General features: G+C 36.2%; 1 protein-coding gene across 4 annotated transcripts in view; it reads right to left on the minus strand.

Annotated features, from left to right (window-relative positions):
• NIPBL (NIPBL, cohesin loading factor) overlaps positions 1–24,259 on the minus strand; it is a 158,943-nt gene that overhangs the window by 74,039 nt on the left and 60,645 nt on the right. For all 4 annotated transcript variants that reach the window (XM_026087246.1, XM_026087244.1, XM_026087247.1 and 1 more), the window contains exons 3-8: positions 21,709–21,874; positions 20,425–20,555; positions 14,930–15,029; positions 13,152–13,303; positions 11,970–12,130; positions 7,507–7,600 (exon numbers count right to left, since the gene is read on the minus strand). In XM_026087246.1, coding sequence (XP_025943031.1) covers positions 7,507–7,600; positions 11,970–12,130; positions 13,152–13,303; positions 14,930–15,029; positions 20,425–20,555; positions 21,709–21,874 — 804 coding nt within the window. The remainder of the gene's footprint in view (positions 1–7,506; positions 7,601–11,969; positions 12,131–13,151; positions 13,304–14,929; positions 15,030–20,424; positions 20,556–21,708; positions 21,875–24,259) is intronic.

Here is a 24,259-nt window from a genome sequence, read left to right on the forward strand (position 1 = left end):
CTAGTGCTGAAGTCCTGGTTATGCCCTATGAAGTCCTCTCATTTGTCTTTCACCACAGATTTCTGTTTTTCAGACACACGCACACACTCCTCCTAATTGCTGTTCCTTTCGACAAAAAATTACATGATTTTCTTAGTGCATAGCAGAGATTGTTAGCTACGGATTTTCCTTAAGGTAATGACAATCACTCAGTGGAAACACAGGGTGTGTTTTCTTTCTCCAAATATTAAAGGCAGTTCAAAACTTTTTAGAGATCTTACTGACATCTCACTCCTTAATTCTCACTCCAGGTGAGTACTTCCACAGTTTCAATGGAACACTTAAATACTGCTATTCATAACTACATTTTGAATGGAGGACACAGGTTTGATTCTCCCTTGCCCTAAGCTTTAAGTAAATATGACAGTATCTTTCTGATTTGATATAATTTTCTATTTGTCATGCTGAAAAGCAACACTGCAGCAACAGAAAAGCAGGTTCTTTTTATCTTTGGATAGACTTGAGGAGGTCAGAAGGATTTCAGCCCATTCAYTGAAAGCACTCGGAAGTCAGTAAATGAAGAAACAACAGTACAGTTTTCCCTGTTGTAGGCAGCACTACGACTAGGCTAGTTAAGAATATCTTCCTCCTGAAGGAAATTTCTGAAGAGCATTGATAGCAATGCCTATAAGCTGCATTTTAAGAGGAGATATTCTGGCAGTAACTGCACATATTTCCGAGATAACTAACCATGGTTAAACCCAGAATGGAGCATGCTGAGTAGATCTGTATCCTTTCTATGTCTGGTTTATTCTAAGCTAAGTAAGCTTGACATCTCAGAGCTCTACCTAGCAACAAAATGGTTAAAATACCTGGCTACAATACTTAGCTACTGAGGTGAAAAGAAATGGAAAAAGATGAGGTATTCTGGAATAGTTTCATTCTACCAGAGACATTTTAACAGTTTTGAACATGTACCACATGTAGTAAATCACATTTACGGTTTTTCAAAGATCATTATAAGCCCAATTCTAGAATATTCTTTTAGAATAGAGAAATGGGTAGGCAGCTTTTGAGTCTGAATCTTGGGCTGCACTCTAATTCAGGAGAAAAATATCTGACCTTCTGTAGCTGATCTTCCACAGTATCAGTACAAGAACTTCATACAAACTCTTTGTATGCCAAGAGCATGTAAAACTTTTGCAAGAACAAGAGACTTTCCACTGATTTGGTAGGGTCATTGTATCACTACTGAGCAGCAAGTACCAACAGTCATCCAGATAATGCTAAATGTAAATGAGAAGCAGGTAACATCCTACAAGTTAAAGCCTCTGCAAAGAACAAATATGGCCATAAGCAATACTTCCATAGCCTTTCAGTAACAGTCCTGCTGACCACCCATGATAAACCTGGGATTGGTACTCAGTAATAATTAGTTTTCCTTGTGATTCCTAATGGTGGATGGCACTGAGGATTGAAGAAATCTCATCAACTGTGTGAGCTATTTGTAAATACCTTTTTTCCTGTGATTCTTGACTGATTCCTTATCAGATCTTTTACAATGCAAGCAACTTCAAAATGTATTGCGCTGACAGTGACTTAGCCTTCTCAAAAATGTAAAGATTCAAAAACAATATAGTATGAAATGGCTTCACTTGCATGTTTACACTCATCAGGAACTTGGGTAGCAAACAAACAGGCTTCTGTCCAGGAGATTATACACATCACTGACCTCTAAACCTTGTATTTTTTGTCTGTACGCTTTTTTATTATGCCACAGTATTCACACCTTCTCATTTAACCATTCATGATACTTTTTCTGATGATCTCAGAGCCTCTTCAGAGCAAAGATCACTTGCCTTTCAAAGCTGATGCACCAACTCTCACTGTTGGCCACATTCATTGCTGTAATGCACATGGTTATAACCTAATCACTAAAGTTACCAGAAATTTAGGATTCAGATATATGAAAGAATTATTAGCTTTCCACTTGCACAACAACAAAACAAACAGAAAAACCACAGCACACTCCAAGTAGTATCTTCGTATTCCTTTAAATCCCTTGCAGGCAAAGATTCCCAGATGTTAAAAAGAAAGTCTTTCAACATTCCTACATGTTCTTTTGCCAGAAGAATCGTTTCCTATGCACAAAGGCGAAAAAAACTACTAATGAACAAATGAGGACTGATGGATAATACTTGGTTTATAGCACACTGGAGAGAAACATCAGGAACATTCAAGTGCTGTTACATTTTTCAATTCATATATCCTTGAGACTCCAGGAAAATTATTTAAGTGGGTACCAAGTCACTGTATGTCAAACCTGGACACTGCATTCTAGACTTTTTACTCAAAAATCCCTTGGGAAGAGAGGCTTTAAGGAATATGTTCTACATGCGGATTACTAGGTTACATATATGAGCAGTTAAATAGTAAGTAAGGTCTTGAAGGTAGATACTAGGGATGGAGAAAAGACCAGAGCATACATATTGTATTGGAACTGACATTTGTCTTTTGGAAAAGCTGAGAACCTGGTGATGATACAATTTGAACATTTGCAAACAAATCAGGTCCACTACTGCCAAAATATTTGAAGAGACTGCAATTACAGTGTGTAGATGGAAAAATCTCTTATTTTATATGATCCTACTTAACATTGCCACATAAACAAATGTTTTCATAAAAATGGGATCAGATAAAATTCACTCTAGAACCCTGGCTAAAGCAATCTCAGAATTGGTAACAAACATCTTGAGAATTTGTGCCTCCAGCAGACTTAAAAAGGAAAAACACAATCTCTTGAAAAGGATAGTGAAGAAGTGGCCAGAGAATTTTATATAATAGTTTGTATGGTTTCAGTGCATACTAAAAGAACAATTTATCCAAGAAGAACAATTTTATCAAGAGAATAACTAAGCGGTAATATTCCAGCACGAGTGGGTTAAGAACAAATATCATCAAATAAAACTAATTTCATTTCGTAAGACAGTAGGACTGGTGGATTAAAGAGAATGGAGTGTCATACCTGGACTTTAGCAAGGCTTTCTGCATTGTTTCTCATAAAAATTTCATTAACAAGCTGAGGAAATATGGTCTAGGCAAAAYGTAAGGCTGCAGTAAAAACTGTTTTCAAAGAGTATCACAGTAAAAATGGGTGAACATACCAAGTGCAGCTTTCCAGTGTACTGTCCTACGCCTGGCAGTATTAAGTATTTTTCATTAACAACCTCTTAACATAACAGAAAGAGAGCAGTTTTATCAATCTCAAGATGATATCAAGCTTTTGGTATAAAGTGTTTGAGAGAGAGGCCTGCAAGTGCTTTGAAGAATAGAATCAAAATTTACAATTATCTTGACTAAATGGAATAATCATTTGAAACAAATGAAAATTGGTAAGAATAAGCACAAACTTGCTATTTACCTCAGAAAGACCAATTGTAACAACACGAGAAGGTAAATAAGCTCTACAGAGAGCCATATGTTTATAACAGCTTGTGAACTGAATCTAAGTTATCATTGCCAAAGGAGTAGCCATACTTTCATATATAAAAGTATCATACAAAGAGACATCAACAGTAATTTTCCAACTACTCATCCTTCAAAGTTTTCAACTAGAATTGTATGTACAACTTACAGCAGCAAAACATCAAGACAAATGCAAAGCAATTAGAATTCAGATAAAAGCAACAGAGACAATTAGAAGCTCAGAAATAATGACTTATGAAAAGACAATAGAAAGGAGCAGTGCTGTTTAGTCTGCAGAGGATTAGATTGGAGAAAAACATGATCACGGTCTTTTATATGTAAATGATCACTATATAAAAAAGAATGTGAACTGTTTTTCCTTGTCCATCGGAAATAAGTGAAGAAATGTCAAGCCTAACTGTAACAAGAACAATTCAGGCAAAGCATTAGGGGAAAAGCTTTCTAGCTCTAAGAATTTGAACAGGTTGCATGGAAACGATAAGGAAACTCCATTACTGCCATTTTAAGAAAAATTTAGACCCAAGTTATTGGGAATGATACTGGTGCAGCTCATCCAACTGTAGGATAAGAAGATGGGAAGACCTCCAAGTCCTTTCCTGCTGCATCTTCTAAGATCTTTGAATGTTACTCTGGAAATCTCCCCAATTTTGTTATAGACGTAAAGCAATTATTACTTATTTTGATGAACAGACTATATTAACGTTTGTTTTCAGAGAGCATCATTTCATTTAGAATTCCAACTTAAAAGGATAGCATATGAGACAAATTAGAGGGCAAAGAAGAACATATATTTGGGAGTTTCTTGGAACAGATTTATTTGCTTTCCATACTCTCATTCAACAGATTTCAGGGAAGAATCTCACTATTTTCTCCACAGCTTCAAATGCCTGATGAAAAAACTAAGCTCTGGCTGTTCTAGCTTAGAAATGCTATATTCAGATGTGTCCCTGTGTAAAAAGTTAAGACTTGAAGAAAGAAACAAGGATGAATGTTTATTTTGGCCCTGTCAAAAAACTTCTTTGGATAAATTTCTTCCATCTTTCTTTCAAAAGACAGGGGAAGTGATGATAATTTTTCTTAACTAATACTTGTGGGAACACCAAAGCTCGTAATACAGATTTGAGAAGATTCCTAGTTCTCCTTGCCAGCCACTATGCATTTGGAGACCAAGTGTACAGGAATCTCTCTGGAGAAGTCTTAGAGATTCCCAAGAAAATAAAAATAATCTTTCCAAGTTATTTGGAAAATAGTCAAGTATCTACACTATTTTGGAAGATATCAGCCTCTACAGAAAATCTGGGTATTTTTGTAGTTTTCACCATCTTAAATAATTTTGGAAGGGTATGTTGGAATATTTCCTGTGAGAGAAAGATAAACAATTTCTGGAACGAAAACAATTTAATTCTGCAAGAAAGCGCAAAATGGTATCGTTTAATAAGGTGTTGTTGCTATTCCTTACAGAAGTTTCCCCAGGAGTTTAAGAAACTGTTGGGAAGCAAGTAACTGTAAATACATAAGTTCTCTTTGGCAAGTGGTGGATGAAGAACTCTGTGGAAAGCTTCCCTTTATACAGATCTTTAGAAGTTGTCTTTAAAAAAAAAAAAAAAAGTCTTTTGTTAGGTTCTAAAGTGATGGGAAAGAGTAGAACAAAGGAATAAAGAATTTTGATGAGTAATCCATCTTGGGTAATAGATCCCACAAAATATCCTATATGAAATTAACAGAAAGAAAATACTCCTTGTTAATTCTCTAGAATTCATCTATGGTAGCAGAAGCAGTAACAGATGATAGCAGGAATGCAGAGACACAATTCTGTTTTCATGGGTAAAAATACAAAATCTATATAAAAAAGAAGGGATAAAACCCAGTCAAGAACCTTCTGCACAAAACCTCAGCTGCTCTGGTATCTTTTCGGGAGTAAAAGAGGAATTTTACTCTGTTGAATAAGTGAACAACCACCCAAAAGAGCAAATACAACTTCTGTCATCTCTCTCAAATATTTTCCTRACTTCAAAACAAAACTTTTTCTTCATTCAGATTCAGCCATTCAGACAGCTATGGTTCAGTCTYACAATAATTAAAACATTGCACAATCGGAAGTCCCCGTTATTTCCATTTAAAAGTACAGAAATGTAGACTGTACCTATATCTTCCATAATTGCCTCACATTTCTATATTAAGTAAGAAAGCTTAAAAATTGTAATACCCTTCCTGAGATCTTTCTCTGGACTCATGAATAACTGTCTAGTGCCATTCTTTTTGACCTCCCAAACAAACAATGAAATATTTTGATAATTTTCTTTACCGAAGTTTGCAGACTTGCCAACCAAGAGGGCAAAATGCTAGCATCAGTAGTAACAGAGTATTTCAGTTTTGTGCTCTATCAACCAAGACAAAAGTAGATCTAACATTCTAACATACAGGTAAATCTAAAAAGCTCCTCTTGCACTTTTTCAGCCTTTGTAATGCCATCTAAAAAAGTATGCCTTCAAAATGGATTCTGAGAGAACCAACTGAAATAGCAGCAATTTAACAAACAAATGAATAAATAAAATATTCTTTTGAATGGTAACCATATCTGAGTGGAAGTAGCTTAGATTTACAATGCTGTTAAACTGACAAACTCTATAAACAGGGATTTTGTGGACAATACACTGAGTTAAAGAAGAAAAAGACACACTTAGTCTTTGCCATTTATACAAGTCCTACAAGTCCTTCAGTGCAAGACCTCCTAAAATACTGAGCACTCACTCAGCACGCTACTCACATTTCTAACATCACTGTTTAACACAGTATGTATCTGTATCTTTATGAGATGAACCACAAAAATCAGTTAGCAGTCACATGATCATAGAGGATCAGCTAGGAAGGGACCTCAGGAAGTCTCTAGTCCAAACTCCTGCACAAAGCAGGGTGAGCTAGGAGGTCAGACCAGGTTATACAGGGTTTTATTCAGTCTGGTTCTTGAAACCCTCCAAGCGTGGAAACTGCATAGATTCTCTGGGTAACCTCTTCCAATGCTCGACTGTCCTGATGGTGAATGAGTTTTTCCTTATATCCAGTCAGAACACCTCTTGGTTCAATTTATGGCTCTTGTCTCTTGCCCTCCCTCCAAAAACCACTGCGAAGAGCCTGACTCAGTCTTCTTGATAACCTCCTCGTAGGTACGGGAAGGCTGCTTGAGGTTCCCCTGCAAAGCCTTCTCCAGGCCAAACAAGCCCAGTTCCCTCACCTTCTTTGTAATCTCCCTCATTTCTGGCTCTCCCTCTCCACCTAAACTGACCATCCAAAAAGACTTAATTTTATTCCAGTGCTAAACAGAAGAAAGCACTGTTGCACTTTCTTTAACTACTGCTGTGTAAGTGCATAAGCACTGAAATCCTAAATTACCAAGAATATTTCCAAACCTCTATTTTGCTACGYCTCATGCATCTCAGCCATTGTTTCTTAGGGATGAAATTATAAACAGCAGCATGCATTCTAGATTTTAGCATAAAGAATTAYTTTGAGCAGATTTTTCTGTTCCTTTTTACCTGACTGATAATACACCCTATTCCTTCTCTCCAACTAAGGTTTTTAGGCTTCATTTATACTAGATGTATTGTGCTCACTGAATTCATTTTAATTTCATGTGCTTGAAATTTCATGATTACAGTTAATAAGTGTTGCATGTTAAAACACTATGGGGCTGGTTAAGCATTCAATACTCGTAATGCTGCCTTTAAAYCATTTGTTATGTAGAGCAACTGAAACCGTTCTTACAGTACAATTTAATTCTCATATTGGAAAGGATTTACAATCCTTCTGTCCTCCATGAATTTTAACTTTGTTTTGAAGTATCATTAGTCAATTTTCGGATCTTCAAAAACTTCTGAACCAGGGCTCAAAATAATTTTGTAACTGAAATCTAATGACATACTCTCAAGTCCTACAAGAATACAGGAGTCAAGAAAACTATCTAAATACCTCTTTAAACAATCTGTCTTTTATAATTGGGAAAGACACATTGATATACATTGATATATATAACTGCTAGACTACCTTTAGGGGTTCCATCACTTCCAGCTGGAGAGCAGACTGACTGTGGTGACCTCAAGGAAAAGGATGCAGCATTCCTTATGGAAGGATCACCATCCTAAAATGACAAAGATAAAAATTAGTATTATGAACAGGAACACTTTATAAAATAAGCCTGCAATTAGTACACATATTGATAAGATGGAGCAGACCAAAAATAATATTAATTAAAAAAAAAAAAATCGGATGACAAATATTATAAAAACATTTATCTAAATTAGAATCTGTAATTTTAATACTGCTATATACACAATATTCCAGAGTGCAGTCGGCCCCGATAAGAATCTATAACCATAATGTGCATGCAGAAATAAATTTATGTAAATATCTTTTAGCTAAAGTATTTTAGCTGACAAATAAAATTCCATTTAGAAGTTTTTTGTTATGAGAACACCTAGTAAAGAGCTGATAAACAGCAGTATGAACTCTACACAATATCACCTGAGAAAATTAAGCATAAAAAGTAGGGTTTTAAAGCAAACTCAACATTTTTTCCACTTAACTTACCCTTGAACTTGTCTAGAATGCCATCTTATTTTTACAGTTAACCAAACTAACTTTGTGCTAATACTCTTCATTATACTCACATCGGGAGTGAACAAAATCTGTAACACCCCTATTGTGCTGGCTGAGATAGACAAATTACAAGTTGAAATGCCTCAAGTTGTGTTATGCACAAGACTGTATCCACAGCTGGGTAGGAAACAACTTGATGGCAGTTTGGAGTACTTCCCCCAACACAGCAAACAAATTCTACTGTATTTTCAGTTTTGCAYAGAACAACCTGCTTCAAAGGAATCCATAATTTATGACAACCTTCATCATAACAGAATACCGATTACAATGTAAGGAGGTGCATGCTCAATCTTTAAGAACACAACTGTGACATTTTTTCAACAATATCTTAAAACAATATAGGTAAACTACTCTTCAGTTTCCCTTTTAATGTTCTGCATGGTTTTTATTGCTTTAATAGAGCCCTCTGCTGGTCAAGAGTATACTTATTCACAGTCAGTGACCTTACTAGTTTTAAGTTTTATAAACAGTATTTCCCATTTTTAGCTTTTTTTTTTTTAAACAGTGTCTAGGTTAAAATGAATGTTTTCAAAAAGAACAAACAACTCTTATATTTATGAAGAGACAATTTCTGTAAGTATAGACAAATCACAAAAAAGTCTATTCTTATAAAGRGTAAAGTCATGTAAGTGACGTTGAAATTAGAGGAAGTCTCCTAAGAAGCTCTCGCTTATCTAATGTTTCCTATTTAATTCTAAATCTTGGTTATTGCACTARCTAATATTCTAATGTGCCTTTTACTGAGCTGTGTGCACACACAGTTCTTTCTTATAACTTTTTTCATTTTTTTAAGCCTGAATGTTTGTCCATCCCCCAATTTTCATTTATTTATTTATYTATCTATCTTTTTGGCCAATTTCAACCAAATTAAGAGAATGTTAGAAGACTCAGTGTAATAAGGTTTCTACATGCTTCTATGAAAAAACAGCATCAGGCTATAAATGAGAAAGCTGGATTGGTGTTTCAAGGAAGAGGCAGCCCGCAGAGATGGGCAACTACGCGCTCTCGTTGGCAATGGCCAAAGGGCCAAATTCCAGGTGCGCAGCAGAACAGGCGCTGCAGTACATGTTAAGCCTGGTGGAGGTACCAGCGTTCCCACTGTGCAGGGCACAGGAAAGGATGGCAAGTCAGGGAGTGAAGGTGCTTACAAGGCAAAGAGTATAAGTCCATAGGCAACCAGTCTTCACTAGTTTCCCTAGCCACGGAATGACTTCGAAAACATTTCCATTAGATTCCTCTCCACCCCCACAGCAAAGTACATCTAAAACTCACGCTGTGCTATTAATTACACTTCTTATTGCAACAGTGCTTGCAAAAAGAGTTGTCTCCTCATGTGAGGAAAGCACACATGTAAAGAAATCAATTATTCAGATACAACATGATAAAGAGAGCTGTAGCACCTTAAACCTACATTCATGTCATTGTAAGTTGAAATGAATTCCTTTCCACATGTATGATTTATTAGTTTATTGCGTTAAAATTATGTACTTGATTTTTGTCAAACCTGCTTTATCTTTGAATCATAATAACCCCCTCCACACATACACAAAATCCCAAATACTGAAAGAATTCAGCTTAGTCATTTTTTAGCGTACACGTTGTATTATGATGGGAGAGGCGCTATAGCCAGGGCTGCCAAGGACAAGGGCAGAGGCGCTAGGTCAGCTAGAACTGAACCCTTCCTGTGTGCGTGCCGTGCCCTTCCTACTGAAACTTCTGAGAAACGCTCATTTACTGTTTCCTAGTTCAGAGCTGAACCAAATGCTGAAATGTAAGCCAAAACAAACTGAGGAATGCTCTCATATATCTTTCAAAAAAAGGGGAAAAAAAAAAAAAAAAGTCCTCAAATTGAGTGTACATGGAGTGTTCCCTTAAGTGCATATTCATTGATTTCATAAAAATCTTATGTTGCAAATAAACAATATCCTGTAACTATTCACAACTTTGTCAACTTTGCTTTTAAGCAATAAAACCCTAAAATTAAGAAAAGTACTACAAAACAATTAAAGTAAATTTTATGATTTAATAAACCTCATTTATAACTCCATCTATGCCAAATGTTACACTGTTTCTGACACAGCTGCAACATTATGAGTAAGCTTATTGCTCATATGTAGATGCAAAACTTGAATTAATCCAAATCCTTCAGACCATTTTCTACATGATAACAATTAAAATCAGGTGTAAAAAGTACAATTATGATAAGATATATTTACATAAATATGCCATTAAGAAAATGCATAAAGGGATAAAAGTTGTAAACGTGAACATTTCAGAAAAGACAACTAAAATTTTCTCTAAATGTTTGCTTTACTTATATCTATCAGACACCTGTTCTTAAGTCACATGAAGTTTATTATGCTCTATCTCCCTAATTCATATATTTGAAAATTTAAATACAAAATGGATCAAATATACTTTTTACTACTTTTTATCTTAGTATTTCTCCAATTACATCAAATAATGACAGTATGTTTTGCGTTTTCGTAGTCTGTCAGTTTTGAATGAGTTTCATTTATAAGTTCTCATGAACCAGGAAGTTGTTGCATCGTTTGGATCACAAAATTAGTGATGGACTTTTTTTTAAATACTCCCTCTTTAAATACTGAAATAAATTATCCTAATATTAAAGTTCTCCAAAAATCTTGTCTTAACAAAACCAACATTCTCTAGATATTGTGCCTGTAACATCGCTGGAGGATGTATGTATGTTTAATGCCAAAAGCAGCTTCCTACATTCAAGGCTTTGCACCACTGAAGCAGAGACCGACAGAAATATCTGACAATTCTGTATTATAAGATTCTTTCATCATAAAACTTTTTTATTTGAAATACTACTGCTTACTTAACCTTTTTTTAAACAAGACTTAGACTGATTAAAAACAAGATTAATAAAACTGATGACACTCTCAGACCTATTGTATTAACTCTGGTAAGGGATTTAAGGAGCCTAGTGCTAATAAGCACCTCTGCTGATTGCAACTCTTATTTAGTTGCACAAGAGTTACCCCATGAAAGCTAAAGAAAACACTTTAAAGAAAGAAGGAGAAAAAAGGGACCAAGTTTTGCTCAAAAACTGTTGTAGGTATCACTATGATCACACTGTTCAAAGAGCCTAAAGTCAAAAAACAAAACTGTAACTCAAGGGCTCTCCACTTAAAAGCTGTCAAGAGATTGTGTCAAACTTGCAAGGAAGAATTTCAACAAGCTTCTTCCACAGGACGAGATGCTCATTAAGAAGAAAAATCATCACTAGTTTAGGAAAGAATTTTGGAGAAGTTTGGAGTATCATTTTCTCCTTTAGAAATGAGTACTCTAGAGTTCAGCAAGAGTTTCTCCCATGTCAACATGGGGAAACCTCTTAAGAAACCAGGCCATAAAGCACATAATAGTACAGGAAGAAGAAAGGTCCATAGGAACTCTTGCCTTTGACAAGACCAAATTACTATCCAACAGGTTATTCAGGTATTTCAAGTCCAATTGAGAATTACAAGGATCCTCAGTGAGACAAGTTAACTATTGCCTATTTAGATTCTAGTATTGTTCACATTAACATATTACTATGTTGTAGCAACACCCTATTGTTTCTTAAAATAAACTTACATAGGAGTGAGATTTTTCACTTTCCATAATCTCAACAGAATGGATGTTATAAATGGTTCCAAACAAAAGACAGGCCACGTAGGAAGAAATTTCACATGCTAAGGTTAAATGGTTTAGTGTACATGTGTGAAAATGAAATATACTTTCAGTATTTTTATGCATCAACAGCAACATACTAAAATATCTGACTTTTAAGATAGCTAAACACATATTTGTTTTATCATAATAAACCAATTCAGGCAACATACATCACTACTTAGTCTGTGCACCATCTGTAGGTAGTCTTCATTTGAGCCATGTCTAGAATTATCAGCATGATGATTAGCTGAATTGCCAGACAACTGACTTGAAACTTTATTTTCATGGAGGTTTCTCATCCCACCTGAGACAATGGGACTCGATACTGAAGCTGAAATAAGAAAAATATAAATAATTATATTGATAAACACACACACACACGCACACACACACCCCAACTCTAAAAGGTCTTACAGAAAACAACGTAATAGCGGATATTAATGAGAGACAGCTGCAAGAGGTCTGGAATCTGAGCAAGAACCCAAATTCCTTGACTGAATCTTTTTAACACAAATACCTTGAAATAAACCAGCTATCTAAGACTTGAACTTTCAAGAGGATTCAAAATCTGCATTCCACTTATAGGTTAGCCAAGCTTCTCTCCGCAAATACTGTAATTACAGTCAGTGTCACATTCTTACAGGTTATAGAAAACATATTTTTCTTCAAGATAATTTTTATTGACTTATCTTGGTATATGAAGCTTCTGAGATATACATATGAAACATAACATTAAATACATAACAGCTATATATTTTCTAAAAACACTGCTAAACATTAAGAACAGATGATTTAGAAGAATCCAACGAAAATTCTACTTACCAAAAAAACATGCCTAAAGTTCCTAGATACTTTAACAATGTTTGTGTTGTTCAAGATTGTTTCAAAAAAGAAGAAGAACAAAGAAATCCATTCATTCTGAAGGTCATCCTCGCCAGTTACTGCGTACTTTGAGCATAATTCTGGCCAGCTTAGAACTAGTCTAGTCTACACTACAAAGGCTGAGTAAAGCTAAATGAGCTGGCAGCAGAACTGTCACTTACACTGGCAAAAATGTGTTCTTTAAGTGACAGGCACAGTTTGTTTTGATTTTTCTAGTTATGTGTAACTATAGGAAATAAGTGTAAACAGGGCAGCAATGGCACGAAGTTCCCCCTCTTTTTTTTTTTAAAGTATATACTGCCATCGGTATAGTCAGGTAAGCAAAATTTAAACATACCAAGAAGTTCCCTGTCACCTCAAAGTTTTGCATTAAGCATATGGCTCCTCCAAGAAAATTAAAGAGCTGTGAAATATGCACATTAAGGTAAAGCTGCATGAGAGAGGAGAAAAAAAAAAAGTCACAGACTTACCTTGCTGCATCTGAGGATGTGGTGTGTAACTGGGAGGATGTGAATATGGCATGTATCCTGCAGGGCTTTGAGGAGCATATGGACTAGGCACTGGACTGTTCTGTTGTGCCAAAAATCTGTTGCCGGAGCTTGTCTGTGGTGGCACAAACCGGCTAAAAATAAAACAAAATAAAACATTTTTAAAAGTTGGAAAAGACAATGCAGACATATTTATTATTCCTTTTGGAATACTAAAACTCTGTAACATTATAACTTTTGGAAGAGGTGCAGTATTCCAAGGTAATCAGGAAACCCCTTCAAAAGCAATATTTCTCACAAATTATCTGTACCTTCCCAAATTCAGTTATTACTTAAGAGCCACAGTCCAAGTGCTGCATTAGTCAAAGTAAAAGAGAGAATAAAAAACATTCATAAGACCTCCACCTGGTAAAAGGAAACACTGGCACAAGTTATAAACATTTACTCACATATATGATTTCCAAAGTCATTCATAGCTCATTAAAAGCTTGAATGAAAATGACAGGTAGGATTTCATTATCAAATGATGACTAGCTTGCTAGCATTAACAAGGAGCCATCTATTGAAAAGGCAAATATTCCAGTAAGATTTTGAAGAACTTCAAAAATCTAACAGAACTATACTGCCAAGACATAGGAGAGTGATAGGCAGTTAGAAGGGATTTGACCCAGTCCCCTAAATACATTTTCTTTCATTGGCCTTATCTTGAATGGATCCTAGAGACAGGAAGCCACAGAAATAAAACAGGGTTCTGACAACAATACATGTACACTATACCTTGCATTCTTTCTGCATCAGTTCCCAAAATACAAATAAAATAAGAAGTACTTCAAAAAGTTATTAACCAGATGTTTTGCTTGCTATCTTATAGGCAATACAATACATGCTTTCACAAATCCTGGTTCTAAATAACAATTCTATAGAAGGTAAACTTCCATAGAAAGAATCTAGATGTATTTAACACAAGGATTTTGCAAGGATTTTGAGAAGACGTATCATGTTGTAATAATCAAAAACTATGAAACTTTCTTCAATATCACTTTTAGATAAAAAGGCAAAAATACAAAAGCCCGCAACAGATCTAAAGCATTGCATTTGTCAAAATAATCGCATTAAGTGAAATGTGAAATAAAATAGTTTATTTTAATAATTTTATCTAGTAACTGCATATGGACTCTGTTAAAGACCAGTAACTAGGCTGGAACTGCATGCAAAACTCTTTCCTCTAGTCCAGAGTACTAGAGAAGGCCTATTAACCAAGGTCTAGATTACGGGTACGTTCTAGTTGCTGACGCTCAAAGGTTGGAAACGAACTAGAAAGCTGAAAAGGAAGGTGCGAGAAGACTGGCCAAACCACTGCGCCTATCCTCCTCTTTGTGGCCTTCTGTATAACTGTTAAAGCAGTACTCCATGATTTAACAAGCCTTGCCCACCTTCCTGTCACACTGCCAGTCTCACACATGCCAGAACACACAGCCTCTGCTCTCCTGTTCTCCTGCCACCACTGCCAGCCTCTGCCACAGGCAGAGAACACCTGGAGGGGTGGCAGGAGGATTCCTTAAGCAGGGAATAAGCACTTTAAAGTGCTCTATCTGACTTTGTGAGCTTAAGAAACTCACCCTGCTGCCAGACAAATGTGAAATTTGTCTTGACAATGATTATCTTCCTTCCACTCACATACTTGCAACAAGAATTGATGGCCACAGTTGAGTTTGAAGTTCACTGCCTCCCCACCAACCCCATTTAAAAACCGGTATTACCTGGAAGGGCTATGGGAGATAGTGGTTTGTTGGTAATTGGAAGATGCAGGACTACCACGCATGGAATTCTGAGAAAGGTTAAACTGCGACATCATCATCCCTATTAAAAGAAGACAGCAGTATTACTGCATATGCATTCCCTTTTTAATCAATAAAGTCTCTCATTTCACAAATGATTATATATGAAGAAATTATAAAGTTTACACGCACATTAACATCTTCTACCCACAACTGTTAGAAAACATTAAAAACAATCCATTCCATGCAAGATGCCCATTTTACACCATGACATATTCATAAAAAACATTATGTTCCCTAAAGAAGTGATAATTTGCTATAAATTTCAACAGTAGTTCTTTCCTTTGTTTCTTAATGTTCCAACCTGAAACCTGTTTGTAAAAACAAACAGTTTATAGCAGGACATATATTCCAGAACCCAGAGTGGTGTGCACAGCAGTGCATGCAATACTCATTATGCCAATAAGTAAAAGATTTGGGAACCTCACAGCAAGTCAGAAGACCACAGAAAACTCTCTCTCATTTTTTGAGCAAGAAGAGTTAACAGCAATCTCAGAGTGGTGCAAGACGCTCTTTTACTGCTCCTGGCATGCCTTAGGGGGTCCCCTCCTACGCAGGGACAAAAACCTTTCAATTCTACCTCTGCTAGTAAGCAGGGTTATCTAGGAAGTTGCTGTAATATTTTAAGTTGCAAAGCAGAATCAATATCCCATCCATAGACTAAATCCGTAGTCATGATTTGGAGTTTCAGAAATTGCCCTACCTGTCAAGTCAAAAGTACCTAACCACTTGAAACTAACTCACGTCTTCATTATGGATAATTTTAAGGAATCTTTTTTCTTTTGGATCCTGGTATAAAAAATTCTCTAACAACTAGATACCAGCAGAAGTTGAAACGGTGCAGGTGCACAGAAACTTGTATTACTTTTAACTGGGTGATTTTAATGACAGAATCAACGCAGCTAAATCAGTGTCAGACTTTATGTGCAAACTGTAGCTCATGAAGCCATCGCAAGTGACCCACAGCCGCGTGTAAAACCACATCACTGTTAAACATATTTTAAAGCAAAGGTTTGAGAGAAGGCTGAGAGTAGTCCACAATCCAGAGCGTTTGAGAGCCAGTCCTTCAATTACTACTACTGATTTCAATTACTACAATATTTACACAAGAAAACCTTGTTTCAGAAACCCTCCCTGCCACCCTCTTCTCTCTTGTGCCTTTCCCCAGCAGAGAAGAGCTGGGCTAATTCCCCGGAGCACGGCCATCCTCCCCTCCTGGCAGGCGTGAAGGGCCACGAACACACGAACTAGCTGGGAACAGGAGTGAAGGTCTCTAGTCAGGCTGAAGGAATCCGAGACTTTTATACTTCAATACAGAGGTTGCTTCATTGTCTTGAACAACAGAAGGTGGGTCCTCAACTCCTGCAGGGCTTGTTTAAACGGACCCTGGTTGCCTTGCACAGAGGCAAGGGAAGAAGCAGCTCCAGGCCGCAGGTACAAATCACAGAGTTGCACTGCAAGTTGCCTGTGGGCGTTTCCTATATAGTGGTTTTCTGGTAGAGAAATTTCCATGCATGGCCATTCTACATTTGCTCATATCTTACGGATATTCCCACCAGGGTATGGTATATTCATCAACTAGTTCAAAATTTTTTAGTCAAACTACTGACCCTTAAAATTCACATACAGAGAGCTGACAAAATGTGCCCACATTAAAGCTATATAGATGCTGTAAAGACAGAGTTTCATTTCATGCTTAAAGCAGCGATTGCACTTTTAGTATACATGAAAGATACATTTATCTATCTTTTCCTCCCCAGTTTACAACACTCTTCAAAACACGCATTGTTTGGTTTAAAAGAGTGACAGAAAATCCGCTTGCTTATGTAGTTTAAGAAAACCAAAACTTACTCTGTGACAGCCAATTCTCTTGTCTCTGTCTCTCTCTTTTTTTGTTGTTTTTTTGGCAATCTAGACAACTTGAAAAGAACAGTCTCTCCAAAGTTTCCAGACAGATAACCAGTCTGCCTAGTAATGATGCAATGACGAAGGAGAAAAAATATGCCCCAAAAATTTAGTCTAAAATCAGTTTGCCTGTGGCTACTAATATTAAAATATCTTATTTGTATTTGTACATCTTTTGCACCGTTGTCATATCACTACAGAGCAGATTTACAGCTTCACTGTACATTTCCATACCTTAGATATTTGAGAATTTATTTTAACTGCAACTTTAATTCCAAATGATGGTACTGTTCGGTTTTGAAAAAACATCATCCCAGTAACAACATTCCAATAATATTTTTCCCTAACACATACTCCCAATCTTGACTATGATTTTCTTTCRTTTGGAAAAAAGTGATACATTAATTCTATTTTAGCATTCCTAATAAATGTAAAAGAATGCGCTATGTAAAAACACAGCTCAGGATCACAGACGACGCCTTGTATGGTTAAATGTTATTTCAGCATCACGCCTGTTGAAGCTGAGACAGCTGACCAACAGGTGATTTTTCAGTTAAAGACACTCTTAATGAAAGTGCACRTCTGCAGTGTTTCTCCCCTTTTACAGGCACACATGCACTTGTATTCTGTAAAAATGGAAAAAATAATCCAAGTAATTCACATATATGGAAAGAGGCATAAAACTTTAATCCAAAAAAAATGCACGAGTTGTCATAAATAGACAGTTTCAAGTGAATTTTAAGTCCTTTTTGAACCCTATGTTATGTTATGAATACTAACCTATTGCAACACATTATTTTAGCTTTTCTTTCTAAACAAATCGGCTGAAAGAAAGAGACAAAGCGTTGAGGTGGAAAAGGGAAAAAGTTATTTTGAAAACTAAAACTATCTAAAACGTTAATTTTAAATACTTATTATAAAAAAGAAATCCAGTTCAGTTATATGCTACAAGAATCAAGACAGATGTAGTTACAAGACAACATTCAGAACTTCCTATGTCATCTGATGAAAAAGGTCTAAAATAAAATTAACATGTTGCCCTTTATACAAAGTTAGGCCAGATGCTGCATGGTGATGTGATTCAGTCTGTTCAGACTGAAAATATATATATATATAGAATATATAGAAAATAGTCTGAAAAAATTCAACACAAAATACAGAAATAGACTGTATTCACTCCAAAATTAGTTTGGAAAGTATACGAAGAACTGCAACAAGGGGACAGACAATAATTAACTTTTGTGAGCAGTGGAACGCCTAGGTAACTATGATCAAGAGACAGACGGCATAACAGCTGACCATTGCCACTGGGTCACCTGAGACCAAAAATGCCAGCATTTTTGGTGGGGGGAGAGGGGGAGGTTGGGGCAGGGGCGGGGAACAGGACAGGAAACAAACCAAAAAAAAAAAAAAAAAANAAAAAAAAAAAAAAAGAGACGAGTCTAGTCTCAGACTATTTGTTTATCATATTTAAAAAACATTTTCCCTGCTCTAAAGTCATTGTTGAACTAAGGATCAGTACGAACTTGGGGACAATCAGTACAGAATTCTGCTTGTGCTTTACCCCACATTCACAAGAATTCAAGACATAATATTTAGCTTTCTGGAGATGCTTCTGTTTCCTGACAAATTGTATTGAACCAAGAATTTTATTTCACATTTAATATAATTCTTTAGCCAGATGGTCCTTCTGTTCTTACATTAGAAAAGAAGGTTGGGAGAAATGAATTTGAGTTCCCTTTGCCCATACAAATGCCGGAACTGACATTCGAGGGAGCATCATGCAGAGGCTCTTCCAGACTAAGCAGCTAGGTGGTCCCCTTCTTTCATTGCTCCTTGTCAAATGCGGGCATTACAGATGCTGGTGTTAGTGTCTAGCACTGACTTCGCTACACATTTGACTCAATAGAAGGTGGAGAAATGATACCAGAAAGCATCTAGGCTTTCATCGCCATTTTTAAAAGTGTATAATGTACCTTAAGGAAAGCAAAAGAGATGAATTTGAAATGCTAGAAGAGAGCATCAGAAAACAGAAAGCCAACCAATGCCCCAACACATCACTATAGTCTCCTTTGGCTTCGGAGATCCGAATGGGACATATTAATGGATAAAACTACCACAATTCACCAGCAACTAGCTTAAAGACCCACCTATTTCCAGATAAGAGTGCTAGCTTTTACAATTGAAAATACAGTCACACTTTGCCTAACTTTTCCAAACATTCATTCCAGGACCTTCTTCCTCTCAAAATACTGTGTCTACAGATCTGATCATCCCCTCTTCCCCCTTTTTCTCCAGCCTCTAAAATCACAGTTATGTTGCAATCTTTTCAATTATTCAGGATTAAGTAAAACTATATTAAACATTCAAGAAAGTTTTAAAAGTGTGATCCCTTCTGGTTCTCTGAAACACTTTGTTACGTAACATCAACTATTAAAGTTTCATATCAAATTGTCACATATAACTTTTTACTAATATTTTCCTTCTGAAGCACATTTGCTAAAAATACAGGTGCTCTTATTTCATTATTGATTATTCTTAACCTGTTGAACCAAGCTACAAAAGCCTTTCCCCCCCAGGAAAATCCAGAAAATAAATCTCTCACTTCAGCACTGGCCCAAATAATTTCATTTCACCAAACTGGTGCAAAATCCTGATTCACAGACATTTTCGTTGTGAGACCACCGTGCAGACTACCGTGCAGTACGGTCACAACTCTTCCCACATCTGGAAAAATAATATTCTATCACTGCTCTTCATCAGACTAACCAAACACAGAATCTGCAGACTGCTTTCAGAGCTTAAACTTCAAAGCAGATCAATAAAGTTCTGAATATTTAGCACTGCCCTTAAAATCTTCATCCAAGGAAACATCTGTACTCTGCAGAGGAACATTATGTGCTCTGTCCTAAGCAAGTTCTATTCAAATATCATATGGCTTTTTACTCACTCCAGCAGCATACCCACTACACCTCAAAAGAAAATTAGCTGTAGAAACGTTAACTTCTATAGGGCTTCACAAACTGCTGAGAAAAGTAATGGCAGGGAGGAGCTGTTAAGCACAGCATATTCAACCTTATTCCTTGCTCCAGTACTATTAAGAACCACCACTATTACGATACAGTATAATTGCACAGATTTTCAGTAAGGTCAAGGCATATTTTTCCAACCTACAATTGTTTATTAAGGCAAATATGGAAACCTACCCATAAAGAAATTCAAATAAAGTAACTGAAAAATGAAATCCAACCAATCCTTCTCCTAGAAACTAAATATTCTTAGTGATATTAAACATTATCTTTACAAAATACCCAGTGGAGTTTATTTCCATACTTACGCTAATAGAATCATCCTCAGAAGATACTAAGATACATGGCTTGATACCGTTATAAGATACAAGGTAAGGCATAAATATCACGTATCTGCTCCACATATATTTGTGGTTAGGTTCAGTCCCCTAAACTTAAAAGAACAATATAAAATGCAATCATTAAAAAAAAAAACAAACTTACCGCTTTGTACCCCGTATCTGTTTTGCATGCTTTTCTCCCTGAAAACATTAGGATTCCTTGCCAGGATAGCCTGCAGCAGGACTGGTATATCTCCCTCTGGATCATCACTGCCAAGGTTATCTTTCAATTCTCTGGAATTGCAGAAGTAAACAAATAAAAAAGCAAATTCATTTTCAAACTGTAAGAAGATACAGGTCAAGTAAAAAAACCCCAACTATTCACTATTAAGATATAGAAAAAAACCCTACAAGTTTGCAAAAGACTGTTCCCTGCCTCTATTTTCATACCCTCCCCCCCTCTTTAAGGCCTGGAAGAAGAGGTATTTCTGCTAGTCTTCAAAATTATTTTCTATTAATAAGTCCCTACATATACATGACTGTCGCTTTCAGACTATTACAAAGTTTCTTATGCCTGCTTTTGTATCTTGATCTTCTCCACAAAAGAAGAATGCTTTGGCATAATGACCAAGAAAGTACTACTGTAGGATTGAAATTAAGAAATAAGACACACATGAATTTATAGCATTCATGTTGCAGCCAACACTTCGCGAATATTTTATTTTTAAAAACAGAAAGTGACATATCTGTGATATCACAGGATTCCTTCTGAACCATCACAAATGTAATAGATTTTCTTTAAATGCACTTGCGCTTTCTTTTATTATTTGTTTTGAGGACTTTTAGAAACTACTTCTGTTTGATCAAAACAACTGATTGGAACATGTAGGAAAAAGACAGAGCTGTCAAGACAAGCCAATTTAACGGACCACAGGGACAAATGAAAAAAATATACATTTAAAAAAATAGAGGATACACTACCATACTTGCTAGTTCAATTCTTAAAATACTTACATTCAAGATCTAATCAGAATTGCCACGGGTCTTATATGAAGTTCCTTGTGTAATATTAGCCATATAATTCTATTCTATCTCTGTATTTGTCTATATGTACTATTAACCAAACTGGAACACAAATGAGTATTGCACAAGCAAAAATACAAAGTATGCCCTCATAACTAACAAGCATGTAAAAAGCAGATGTGTAAAAAAACCAAACCAAAATAAAAGCAGTTATACATAAGGCTGCTGGACAATTACTAACGTTATGATTTACAGAAATAATTAACTGTTATACAGCAGTACTCTGCTAAGCAAGCCTAATAAAAAACCTGCACGTTCTTATTCTCAGATTGTCATAAAAATCCTTCTTTTCAATCCTTCTCATTTTAATCTCAAGGAATAAAGATGCTGTTCTGATATAAGAGCTGAAGTTCAAAATACATACATGTGGTCTGTTGACACCTGATTGAGACTGTGTACGAGCTGTGAAACCAGATTTTCATCCCTACAAGCCAGAAGGCAGTTCACCTCCTCTGCTATCCGTCCATTGAAGAGCAGGCTTTTTGTTGTTGTAGCAGGTAAAGGTGATGGAAGAGGCAGCTGGTTCAAAACTGTTACCAGAAGATGGAAAGAAGTTCAGAATCTTTTTATTGAACACAAACATACAAAAGAGGGATACCTCATAGTTCCTCATATGATTAAGAAAGAAAACCTAACAACTACATTTGAAATGTAGGGAAGATTTTGTATCGTGAACACACATACACACCCTGTGGACCCTATGTTTTAAACAAAATAACGCAGACAAGTCCTCAAACTATATTACTTAACTATTTAAATGTGTTAAGGCAAGTACTATGAATAAAAACACATTTTTAACTATCCCAAAGTATATCGATATTAAGTACGTTAAGACAGTCTTCTCCTGTAACTGAAAGTATTCGATAAAAGGCGAAGGAAGGAAACGCAAAGTCATTGTAGTTGCACAAAGCACAGTAATTGTATTAGGCATATACTTAGTTTTCCACTCTCATCTGCATGTTTAATTAGCATTCCCACTCTGGAACCCAATTTAAGTTTCTTTTCCTGTTACTCTCATTTCTATGTAAGCTATCTTCTCAAGAAAAGGCAAGTATTGTTGGTTGGTATGACCACTAAAACATCAGTTCGCTCAATATACGTATTCCCAAAGCTTGGTAAAAAGATTTAACTGTTTAATGAAAACACATCACAATATTTAAATCAGATTATAATATCAGATTAGATACTATGCCTTCAAAGGGCATTCTTAGGTCAGGCACAGCAAGGAAGTGCCCCGAACCCGAAGCCCTAGCCAGATCACGGGCAGGTTGCACAGGCAAGGGAAGAGGAAGCTGGCAGGAAGCAGAGGCTGGCGCGGGGGCCAAGGCACCTTCGCCGCCCCACGTCATACCCATGCTCACTGCAAGTGCCAAGGCGACTAAAGCTCAGAGCTAAAGGTTGTAACTGATCCACTAGAAATAGCCTCAGAAAAAGCAACCTTAGGTAAAATACGCTCTTTTGCCTCTTCTGCTTTTGTGACTTTACCACTAAAATTTTGTATTCTGAGGTGCAAAAAATATGGGAAAAAATTACAGTAATTTTTTTCCTATACAATGTATGCCATTACTGTATTTAGACAGAAATTCAACAAGTGTATAATATATTAAAAATTGTTTACATTAATGGCATTAAATTACCTTGAATGTGCTTGAAACCAACAAAGTTAGCAAAATATGCTTGTTTTTAAAACACACTCATTTATTAAAACAGAATAAATTGCACTCAGCTAGTGGCCTGAGCCTCTAGTCAACATGTCCTCCTTGTCTTTAGACCATTAAGGCTTATCCTCTGCAGTTTCTTTTTTTCATGTAGAGAAAAATATGGGGAGGCAGGGACAAGCCTTCTTTCTTTTTTAACTACTCTTGAGTTTCTAAGCATCACAAAAATTACTGCAGATCAAGCAATATTGCACTTACTACAGCGGCTAATGCTACCAAAGGCGGTTTAGTGTTTTGAGAACTCTTGCACCAGGAGTTTGGCCAGGGACTTTCACCAGTTTTTTTCAGAACCTTACCTCCAAATACTTAATGCTGGAAAACTGCCCACAGCCCAGAAACTTATTATGCTTTGCATCCCAATGGCTCATTATTAGACACACATAAACACAGATATATACACATATACAGCAGCATCTTTCAATTTGACAATTAAGAATATCAGCAAGAAATGAAGTATTATTTTTTGCTTGAATACATCCGATTTTTTCTTTTTTTTACTGTAGGCAATTAAATTCAGTTGTTAGGTATCTCTCTCCAGCATCTCTTGGAAACTCTTTCCAAATTTCAACAATATAATAATAAAAACGAGATTAGAAGCAGCATCTTGGTCACTGAGTCTGATTATCCACTACAATAGACAACTGAGGTACAAACTCTTTCTTGTACTTCCTAAACAAGATACCTCCTTGTCCTCACTTCCCATATTGGAATGGTTGGTCTCGAACCTCACTACAGTAATGATGAGCCTTCTACAGGTTTCCACCCAAAATTTATTTTTGGTCAGATCAGAACCATTTGTTTTTGTGCCAATATCATGCTTTAATATAAATAGTTCCTCTCTTTTCCTTGCATTTTGTCTTCCTGATGTATTTTAAAGATAGCAGACACATCTCAGCTGCTCCTTTCGTAGGCTGAAGAGCCAAGAAACAAACCTTGTGAGCTGCTTATTCCCGTCCTAGGAGCCCTTCTTTGCTCCCGTTCCTCTTAACTGGAGGCACTTTTTTTGTATCTTGTCCAAAGCTAAGGAAACAGGTTTCGAGCACATTCAGCATATTCTACAACTCTCTTCAGCTGAGTGTCAGTCTGTCTCTCTCTTTAGTGAAGATGAGATGTATGTTTTAAAGAGTTTTTTTTTTAATCATTTCTATGTTTTTCTTATTTGTGGAATACCCAGATGTGTTACTGAATGATACGTCG

This window comes from Apteryx rowi, unplaced genomic scaffold (assembly GCF_003343035.1).
Source record: "Apteryx rowi isolate R43461 unplaced genomic scaffold, aptRow1 scaffold_71, whole genome shotgun sequence".
Lineage (NCBI taxonomy): Eukaryota > Metazoa > Chordata > Aves > Apterygiformes > Apterygidae > Apteryx > Apteryx rowi.